The sequence below is a fragment of the Procambarus clarkii genome, chromosome 39 (genome assembly GCF_040958095.1).
Source record: "Procambarus clarkii isolate CNS0578487 chromosome 39, FALCON_Pclarkii_2.0, whole genome shotgun sequence".
Lineage (NCBI taxonomy): Eukaryota > Metazoa > Arthropoda > Malacostraca > Decapoda > Cambaridae > Procambarus > Procambarus clarkii.
The window spans coordinates 23041941-23053248 of record NC_091188.1 but is presented as its reverse complement, the minus strand read 5'-3'; the positions used below and the strand labels follow the sequence as shown (position 1 = coordinate 23053248).

Genomic DNA, 11308 nt, shown 5'->3' with positions numbered 1-11308 from the left:
GAAAAATGACAGGTTGAATAACAAGAACTTTTCACACTAGAGATGTTATACCGATGATGATACTTTTCAAAACGCTTGTGCTCTCTAGAGTAGAGTACTGCTGCACAATGACAGCACCTTTCAAAGCTGGAGAAATTGCTGACCTGGAGAGCGTGCAGAGATCCTTTACTGCTAGAATCCACTCAGTAAAACATCTAAACTATTGGGACCGACTAAAGAGCCTAAAACTGTACTCCCTTGAGCGCAGGCGGGAGAGGTACATAATAATTTACACGTGGAAAATATTAGAGGGACTGGTCCCAAACCTGCACACAGAAATAACATCACATGAGACCAGAAGACATGGCAGGATGTGCAGAATACCCCCGTTGAAAAACAGAGGTGCAACTGGTACTCTGAGAGAGAACTCTATCAACATCAGAGGTCCGAGACTGTTCAACACGCTTCCACTACACATAAGGGGCGTAACTGGCCGACCCCTCACAGTGTTCACGAGAGAACTGGATAAGCACCTCCAAAGGATACCTGATCAACCAGGCTGTGACTCATACGTCAGGCTGCGAGCAGCCGCGTCCAACAGCCTGGTTGATCAGTCCGGCAACCAGGAGGCCTGGTCGACGACCGGGCCGCGGGGACGCTAAGCCCCGGAAGCACCTCAAGGTAACCTCAAGGTATGCATGGAGGGAATCTGTGCAACTATGGAGCGGATCTTTGTAAGTATGGAACGGATCTGTGTAAGTACGGAGCGGACCTGTGAATGAATGGAGCGAACCTCTGTAGGTATGGAACGGATCTGTGTAAGTGATTGATAAAGATTAGGCATAAATAACCCGTAAGTGGTACAATTTTTTTTTTCGCAGTATTCTGAGGTTGCATTTAACCATCAAGCTGTTATCGCGGGGGAGGATACTGCTTCACAGTCTTTATGAGGGTGTCCAGCTGCTGGGCACTTTTGTTGACCAGGAGAGTAGCTGTGTTGATGGCTTCAGGGTGGCCACTGCATGATTCAGGAACTCTTAAAGCTCTTCTAAGGTCATTGGTTGCTTCACATTCCAGAAGATAGTGAAGTAATGGCTTTTCTGTGACAGTTTGGCAGAAGATGCACTCTCTCTGTCGGGGTTCACCAATCTCCCAGTTGCATCTGTAACCTAGACGTAGTCTATATAACCTAACTGCTATTTCCCTGTGGATTCCTTTTGGGATATTTAACCTTTCTAATTTGGTTGCCTGAAGATACCATGTTGCAGATGGCGAACCTTCAGCTATTCTCTGGTGCAGGTCGGCTTTGTTGAGATGTGAGAGTTTTTTGGTGATGATGTTTTTTATGTTCTCTAGGCTGGGTTGAATTGTTTTATGTATCACTGGATGACGAGTTGCCAATTTAGCAATTTCATCAGCTTTTTCATTTAATGGGATTCCAATATGGGATGGGATCCAGTTTAAAGTTATGTTGAGTCCTTTGCCTTTAGCGACTGCTCCAAGATACAAAATGGTGGTAATTATTTCCACATTATCTTTCCACTGTTTTTGTCCTAGTATTTGAAGTGCAGCTTTTGAGTCTGTGTGTATGATTGCATTTTGAGTGTTTTGTGCAATCACATATGCGAATGCCTGTTGTATGGCAAACAGCTCAGTTTGGGGTGATGATACTAGTCTTCCCAGTCTCCAATATGCCTGTACGCTGGTCGTGCAAAGAGCAGCGCCAGCACTCTCATTTTCTGTGTCCACCGATCCGTCTGTGAAGATGTGGGTGTCTCTGGGTGGATCTGTGGGTGGGTGGATCTGTGTAAGTATGGAGCAGACCTTTGTATATATGGAGAGGTGCTGTGTAAGTATGGAATGGATCTTGGTAAGTATGCAGCTGACCTGTGTAAGTATGGAACAGATTTGTGAATGTATGGAGCGGACCTGTGTAAGTATGGAGCGGACCTGTGTATGTATGGAGAAGACCTGTGAATGCATGGAGCGGACCTTTATAAGTAGGTGGTTCTGTTTTGGGTGTGATATGTTGTTGTTGAGTTGGACGGGGTGTTGTCAGCGTCCCTCTGAATCTGTCTGCTATTGAGTGGGACGGGTGCCTTCAGCGTCCCTCTGTATCTGTCTGAAGTTGAGTGTGATGGATGGGGTGTTGTCAGCGTCCCTCTGTATCTGTCTGTTATTGAGTGGGACGGGGTGCTGTCAGCGTCCCTCTGTATATGTCTGTTGTTAAGTGGGATTGGGTGTTGTCAGCGTCCCTTTGTATCTGTTGTTGTTGAGTTGGACGGGGTGCTGTCAGCGTCCTTCTGTATCTGTTGTCGTTGAATGTGATGAGGTTTTGAGTGCGTCGTTCTGTATCTGTCTGTTGTTGAGTGGAACGGGGAGTTTTCAGCGACTCTCCGTATCTATTGATGAGTGGGAAGGAGTGTTGTCAGCGTCTCTCTGTATCTGTCTGCTATTGAGTGGGATGAGGGGCCTTCAGAGTCCCTCTGTATCGTTCTGTTGTTGAGTCGGAAGGGGGCTGTCAGCATTCCTCTGTGTCTCTCTCTGTCTGTATTTGAGTGGGACGGCGTGTTGTCATCTTCCCTCTGTATCCATCTGTCTGTTGTTAAGATGGACAGCATATTGTCAGCGTCCCTCTGTATCTGTCTGTTGTTGAGTGGGACGGGGTGCTGTCAGCGTCCCTCTGTATCTGTCTGTTGTTGAGTGGGACGGGGTGCTGTCAGCGTCCCTCTGTATCTGTCTGTTGTTGAGTGGGACGAGGTACTGTCCGCGTACCTCTCTATCTGTTAGTTGTTGAGTGGGACGGGGTGCTGTCAACCTCCCTCCGTATCCGTTGTTGAGTGGGACGGGGTGTTATCAGCGATCCTCTGAATCTCTTGTTGAGTGGGACGGGGTGCTGTCAGCATCCCTCTGTATCTGTTTTTGTTGAGTGGGACTGGGTGTTGTCAGTGTCCCTCTGTATCTGTCTGTTGTTGGGTGGAACTGGGTGCTCTCAGCATCGCTCTGTATCTGACTGTTGTTGAGTGGGACGAGGCGCTGTAAGCGTCTCTCTGTATCTGTCAGTTTTTGAGTGGGACAGAGTGTTGTCAGCGACCCTCTGTATCTGTCTGTTGTTGAATCAGACGGGGTGTTGTCAGTGTCCCTCTGTACCTGTTGTTGTGGAGTGGGACGGGGTGCTGTCGGCGTTCCTCTATCTGTCTGCTGTTGAGTGGGACTAGGTGCTGTCAGCGTTCCTCCATCTGTCTGTTGTTGAGTGGGACGGGGTGTTGTCAGTGACCCTCTGTATCTGTCCGTTGTTAAGTGGGACGGGGTGTTGTCACCGTCCCGCTGCATCTGTGTGTTGTTGAGTGAGACGGAATGTTGTCAGCGTTCCTGTGTGTCTGTTGTTGTGTGGGACCGGGTACTGTCAACGTCCCCCAGTACCTGTTGTTGAGTGAGACGGGGTGTTGTCAGCGTCCCTCCATATCTTTTTTTGAGTGTGATGGGATTCTGTCAGCCTCCCACTGTATCTGTAGTTGAGTGAGACGGGGTGTTGTCAGCGTCCCTCTGTATCTGTCTGTTGTCTAGTGGGACGGGGTTTTGTCAGCGTTCCATTATATCTGTCTATTGTTGAGTGTGACGGGGTGTTGTCAGTGTCTCTCTGTATCTGTCTGTTGTTGAGTTGGACGGGGTGTTGTCAACGTCCCTCTGTATCTGTATATTGTTGATTGGGACGGGGTGTTGTTAGCGTTCCTCAGTTTTTGTTGCTGATTGAGACAGGGTGCTGTCTGCGTCCCTCTGTATCTGTCTGTTGTTGAATGAGACGGGGTGTTTTCAGCGTCCCTCCGTATCTTTAGTTGAATGGGACGTGGTGCTGTCAGAGTCCCTCTCGGTATCTGTTTGTTGTTGAGTAGAACAGGGTGTTGTCAGCGTCCCTACGTGTCTGTTGTTGAGTGGGACGGGGTGTTGTCAGCGTCTCTCTCTTTTTATTCTTATTAAAATCTTATTTAAAATATACTTTCGATATTTTATATTGATAAACGATATTTCATATCGTCTTTCGTCGATATGAAAAGGTTGCTGTTAGTGTTCTGTTTTGTGGTGAGTATGGAAAGAAAGCTGTCATTGTCCCTGTATTTCTGTCTATTGCTAAATACGTAGGCAGCAAACAGTTCCTCTGTGTGAGAATGGTGTCAACGAACGAGACGTGTGTGTGTGTTAGTGTGTTTTGTGGGCGTCCTGCTGCTATTGTGTGGGCGTCCTGCTGCTATTGTGTGGGTGTCCTGCTGCTATTGTGTGGGTGTCCTGTTGCTATTGTGTGGGCGTCCTGCTGCTATTGTGTGGGCGTCCTGCTGCTATTGTGTGGGTGTCCTGTTGCTATTGTGTGGGTGTCCTGCTGCTATTGTGTGGGTGTCCTGCTGCTATTGTGTGGTCGACTTGCTGCTATTGTGTGGTCGACTTGCTGCTATTGTGTGGGCGTCCTGCTGCTATTGTGTGGGTGTCCTGTTGCTATTGTGTGGGTGTCCTGTTGCTATTGTGTGGGCGTCCTGCTGCTATTGTGTGGGCTTCCTGCTGCTATTGTGTGGGCGTCCTGCTGCTATTGTGTGGGTGTCCTGTTGCTATTGTGTGGGTGTCCTGTTGCTATTGTGTGGGCGTCCTGCTGCTATTGTGTGGGTGTCCTGCTGCTATTGTGTGGGTGTCCTGTTGCTATTGTGTGGGTGTCCTGCTGCTATTGTGTGGGCGTCCTGCTGCTATTGTGTGGGTGTCCTGCTGCTATTGTGTGGGTGTCCTGCTGCTATTGTGTGGGTGTCCTGCTGCTATTGTGTGGTCGACTTGCTGCTATTGTGTGGGCGTCCAGCTGCTATTGTGTGGGCGTCAAGCTGCTATTGTGTGGGAGACTTGCTGCTATTACTACTACAATTTTCTCTATGTCAAGACTCCCAACGCAACGCTCACTGATATCAAACATATCTTAATCAACACTGACATCTGAGATCTTTGAATTTCGTTCCAATTAATGAGCTTCACTGGGGGTACATCTTTCTCGGAGAGCTCTTGGATACACTTGAACAGCTGTTCCAGAAGTTGGTGGAGTGATGATAGATCACCAGCTTCTGCCCGTTGCATTATACAGTATACGTTCCTGAAGGGAGCGAGCTGCCGTTCTGGTGGCGACGTCATCAGGTTAATGGCGGAAGCTAATCAGTAGGATGTGATGGGCCGCCTGGCGCGCCTCTGAAGACTTGTGAGGAAATAAAGTTTTGAGTCTTATCACTAGTAATTTAAGTAACGTTGCTGCCTCTTGCTGCTACCTATTTCGTTTACGTTTTGTTGATATTGTTGCTCTTTTCTTCTTTTTCTTCTTTCTTATTCATATTTTTCCGTTTTATATGGTTTACTTTTTTCCCATTATCTTCTTCCTTCTTGTCACATGCTTCTCCGATTACATTTGTTATCATTCATTTTCTTCTTTGACATAATACTCTTTTTACTCACAATTATTATCTTACATTATACATTATGTCTGTAAGCTGGTTCAATATTGTTGCTGCTAATTATCCCAGTCATTATGGACGTAGAGGAGGTGGCCGCGGGAGAGAATCAGTAATAGCAAGAATACATCTTGGATAAAACTATCCATGGTGATTAGGAATGGAAACAATAGTTGAGTAGCGGAGCTGCAGAATCTGTGATGAGAGTGACGGACACCGCCTTGACCACTACCTGAGAGAATGTGAATACCTGAGAGACATTAGAAATATGTGTAGAATAATAAACCTCACATTGTTTGAGTTAGGAAAACACTATTTGTCAAATATAGATACCTTAAGAGATTCCCTCTTTTTGCACCAGCAATTAAGATTTTAAGGGTTGACGAATGTTAATTTTCTTGTTTGAAAAGCTCTTCACCTGAGACACTTAAGTAAGTCCCAGCTATGTCTGGGTACAAGGGAGAAGATGAACAACCCAGCGAGTTTTCTTCCAATTGGGGAGTGCATGCTGCTGAGGCAGCATGGACACACCCGTACATGCTGCTATGGCTGTGTGTCCACTCACAGGATGAGTGGCGCTGCCCAATAAACTCACCCCTCGGGGCAAAATTAAAAAAAAATTGTTTTCTTAAGTACCATCCTCTTTGATTTACTTATAATCCTCTTTTTCCTTATGATAAACTTGGGGCTCTTCGAAAGGTTATAATACAAGACTTACATTCCCTCGGTTTCTGTCTCTCGCTACTAGTCTCGTGTCCTCCCGTCTTTACTACCTACTACCAAACTCTATTTAAGTCAGCCTCGCCTCCATCTGAACCAGATTCTAAAACATAGTTTATCATTCTAGAAAACAGTTAACCGTGTAAGCAGATGTGTGGATTTAGCGGGTGTGTGGAGGCCGGTGAGTGAAGCAGGTGTGTAGACTTAGCGGGTGTGTGGAGGCCAGTGAGTGAAGCAGATGTGTGGAGGTCGGTGAGTGAATCAGATGTGAAGACTCTGATGGGAGGAACAGCGCTGTTATCTTATCTCATAAAATCTTAAACTCTCTTCGCCAAACTGTTGTTATGAACATAAAAAATATTTTTTTTTTCAAAATTAAACTACAATTCGGAGACGCATTTCACACATTTAATTATAAACGAAAAGACAATTCAGTCCCTCCTGGACCACCCGACTTGATATGGTCCCTTAACCAACCACACTACCAGACCAACAGATAGGTAGCCCCACTACAAAACCAAGATATAAGAAACCTCACTACCAGACCAAGCTATGAGCAACCCTACAACCAGACCAAGCTATAAACAACCCCACTACCAGACCAAGCTATAAGCAACCACACTACCAGACCAAACTATAGGCAACCCCACTACACAACCAAGCTAAAATAAGAAACCCCACTGCAAAACCAAGCTATAAGAAACCCCACTACAAGACCAAGCTATAATCAACTCCCACTACAAGACCAAGCTATAAGCAATCCCACTACCAGACCAAGCTATAAGCAACCCCACTACCAGACCAAGCAATAAGCAACCCCATTACCAGACCAAGCTATAAGCAACCCCACTACCATTCCAAGCTATAAGCAACCCCATTACCAGACCAAGCAATTAGCAACCCCACTACCAGACCAAGCTATAATCAACCCCACTACCAGACCAAGCTATAAGCAACCCCACTACCAGACCAATCAATAAGCAACCCCACTACCAGACCAAGCTATAATCAACCCCACTACAAGACCAAGCTATAAGCAACCCCACTACCAGACCAAGCTATAAGCAACCCCACTACCAGACCAAAATATAAACAACCTCACTACCAGACCAAGCTATAATCAACCCCACTACAAGACCATGCTATAAGCAACCCCACTACCAGACCAAGCTATAAGCAACCTCACTACCAGACCAAGCTATAAGCAACCCCACTACCAGACCAAGCTATAAGCAACCCCACTACCAGACCAAGCTATAAGCAACCCCACTACCAGGCCAAGCTATAAGCAACCCCACTACCAGACCAAGCTATAAGCAACCCCACTACCAGGCCAAGCTATAAGCAACCCCACTACCAGACCAAGCTATAAACAATCCCACTACCAGACCAAGCTATAAGCAACCCTACTACCAGACCCACCAATAAGCAACTCCACTAACAGGCAAAGCTATAAGTAATCCCACTACCAGACCAAGCTATAAGCAACTCCAGTACTATTCTAAGCTATAAGCAACTCCACTAACAGACCAAGCTATAAGCAACTCTACTACCATTCCTAGCTATAAACAACCCCACTAACAGTCCAAGCTATAAGCAACCCCACTAAAGACCAAACTACAAGCAACCCCCACAGTTGGGTATCTGGGGCTTGGACTCAAATATAGAATTATTTAATTATGATAATTTATATAAATCGAAGGACCACCCACTTTTGAGAAAATGGGGAAAACAAATAGAAATGATTATAAGATTAACACTATAGAACCAGAGCCTATGTATGGTAACTTATTTAACAATCACTTAAAGAGAGTGAATGAACTGTATTATTAATTGATTAAAGTTAAAAGCCTCAAATATCAACATTGGGGGTTATTTCTAGAAGTTCATATGAATCTAGGAACCAGTGTGGTTCGTCACTGGTTCATTAAAGGGTTAGTAAAATGACAAATTCCGAACTAGAATGTAGATTAAAAAATCATGAAATATTAAGTAATCAATATATTGAAAGATTATTAAATCCTAAGAAATAATAAATGCAGACTCATTGAGTACTGAGCAGTATATTATTGCGTTATATTATTCTTTTGACTATCCTACATATAAATATACATAGAAATTAATAATAGCTTTATTAAAAATTTCTACGAAACAATATTTGGCTTAGCTGTAAGATGACTTCACTAAGTCCGTTTCGTTACTCATCCTCGTGATCACAAGGTCCCAATAAGGAAGAAACACCAGTGGTGAACATTGTAGGTGAAGGAAGAAGAACTTGGTACATCCTCGTCTATGTTACCTATCGTACGTTACGGCTCGTGACCCTACAGCAGCCAAACTTTAATTACGTCTAGGGATACGAGACAACTGCTGTTCTCAATAACGAATCACCAGTATAACCCCTTAATAAGTAATGAGCACAATAATAAATCTTCATAGGACTGAAGAAGAGATACAACAAGTATATATATATAAATATATTAAATAAATCTCAAAAGCAAACAGATGATTATATGGTCACAATATATCACATTAAAAATATCACTGTATCTTCCAGACATTAAATCAATATTAATATATGTATGGCTATGACAGAACAAAAATTGTAACTTAACTCCAAGATGTTATCTCCCTGGTTCCTGCTCAGCTACTGACTAAAATAACGCGAGAATCAAAACAGATTGCCTTGCCCCGCGAATAAATTGCCAAAGTTACAATATTTATTATTTCAACAATGGAGCAATACATTGTGACAAGAGTAATCTTAAACTAACTTAATGAATAATTAATACATATTGATATACACAAATTAAAGTAATAGTTTCTTTACATAGTAATTAAAATATGCATACAGAAGGGAATAATGGCATGCACACCCAGCAACGGACGATCCCACGACAATTTGCCAGATACAGTTCACTCAATTATTATTCACCTCTGTTACCCACTTATGATCACATATAAATCATTAGTTCCCGTGGGAAAACTGATCACACAAAGAAATAAAACAATCATTCCCACGATACGTTGGGCCTAACGCCAACACTAACATGAATGTGCATTTGCATAGAACATATATAAGTACATCAATATACATGCTTGTAATTACACATAATTATAAATGTACATATTAATATATTTACTTACGTATCTTATAAGGGTACGTAACACTTCCACCTCCAAGAAAAAAAATGCAATGGATTGAAGATCAATGGCATTTTTTCCGAAGTAAAAATGTTAAGTAAAAAGAAACATTTCATTTATGGTACATCAAAACTTCTTGACAAAGCATCAGCAATAACATTTTGTCTGCCTGGAATATGTTTGATTTCTACATTAAATTCCTGCAAAAACAATGACCAGCGCAGAATTCGTTGGTTCTTGACTTTCATCATATTGATAAAGATAAGGGGGTTGTGGTCTGTAAATACTAACACTTTATTTTCTGATAAGTAAATCTCAAACTTCTTGATTGACAATATAAGACCCAACGCCTCCTTTTCTACCACTGAATAATTTCTCTGAGGTGCATTAAATTTTCTAGAATAGTAATACACAGGATGCTCAATCTGGTCTAAACCAACTTGAATAAGCACAGCACCTATTCCAACATCTGACGCATCAATGTGTAATATAAATGGTTTATCAAATTGGGGACTAGCAAGAATAGGCGAGGTGGACAATATGCCCTTTAGGTTCTGAAAAGCATTCTGACAATCTTGTGTCCACTGAAACTTTACTTGCTTGCGTAACAAGTTTGTCAAAGGAGCAGCTACTGTTGAAAAATTTCTACAATAACGCCTATAGTATGCACACATACCAATAAACCGTTGGACTCCTTTCTTATTGGTCAACACTGGGTAGTCCACAATGGCTTGAATCTTATCTTGTAAGGGGATAATCTTACCTTGTCCTACCTCGTGTCCAAGATAAGTTATCGTACCTTTTGCCCAACTACACTTATTCATATTTATGGTTAACTTTGCGTTTTTCAACACTGTAAACAAGTTCTTAAGGCCTAAGAGATGATCGGCCCAATTCTTACTGTACAAAACAATGTCATCAAGGTAGGCCCTACAATCTGGCACATCCTTGAGTAAGAAATTCATGAATCTTTGAAAAGTAGCAGGTGCATTTCTCAAACCGAATGGCATGACATTAAATTCATACGCACCATCAGGTGTAACAAAAGCAGTAACCTCTCTAGCATACTCTGTTAATGGAATTTGATAATACCCTTTTGACAAATCAAGCTTACTTACATATTCGGCATGACCTATGGACTCTATACATTCTTCCAACAAGGGTAAAGGAAAAACGTCCACTGTAGTGTTCTTGTTCAGTTTCCTGTAATCCACGCACAATCTCCAGGTTCCATCTGGTTTTGGCACTAACAAACACGGAGAGCTCCAAGTACTTTGACTTGGCCGAATGAAATCATGCTGGAGCAGATATTCCACTTCTGCTTGCATAATTTTCCTCTTTTCGGGATTCACTCGGTACAGATGTTGTCGAATGGGGGTGCTGTCCAGGAGCTGAATGTCGTGTGTGATGAGGTGGGTCTGGGTAGGAACCTCCCCAAACAGAGATGTATGGTTGTCCAGCAGAACCTGGAACTCATCACGTTGTTCCTCCTGTAAATGACATAGCATCTCCCTGCCATTGGAACTGGAACTGAGAAGTTGGATATTAACATCATGTCCCTCACTACAATTATCCTCAGGTGGTAACTCTTCCCGACTAAAACAAGCTACTACACCAGGTCCAACATAAGCTTTTAATCTGTTAATGTGCACAGTCATTTGGGGTTCTGAAAGATTAGGGTTAATTAGTTTATAAGTTAGGTCTCCCACCTTGTCTACCACTTGGTAGGGTCCTGCGAACTTATGGGACATGGAAGTCCCCATACGAGGTTTCAACACCAACACCAAATCTCCGACATTAAACGACCTTAGCTTAGCTTTGAACTTCCTGTCATATCTTACTTTCATGGCTTGTTGAGTCCTTCCCAGATGTTCTTTCGCCAACTCACGAGCCCGACACAACTTAGCCTTGACCTCACTCAAGTACAATCCACTCTGATGAACAGAGACATCTCCCAACAACTTTTCTTGTAGCATTTTAAGAGGACCTCTTAC

At 43.3% G+C, this 11308-nt stretch overlaps 1 protein-coding gene across 1 annotated transcript; it reads right to left on the bottom strand.

Moving 5' to 3' along the window:
- Positions 1–2835: 2835 nt before the first annotated feature.
- Positions 2836–3312, bottom strand: LOC138372625 (uncharacterized). The gene has a single exon (XM_069338117.1). The coding sequence runs from the start codon at positions 3310–3312 to the stop codon at positions 2836–2838; it is 477 nt and encodes a 158-aa protein (XP_069194218.1).
- Between the last annotated feature and the right edge of the window lie 7996 nt (positions 3313–11308).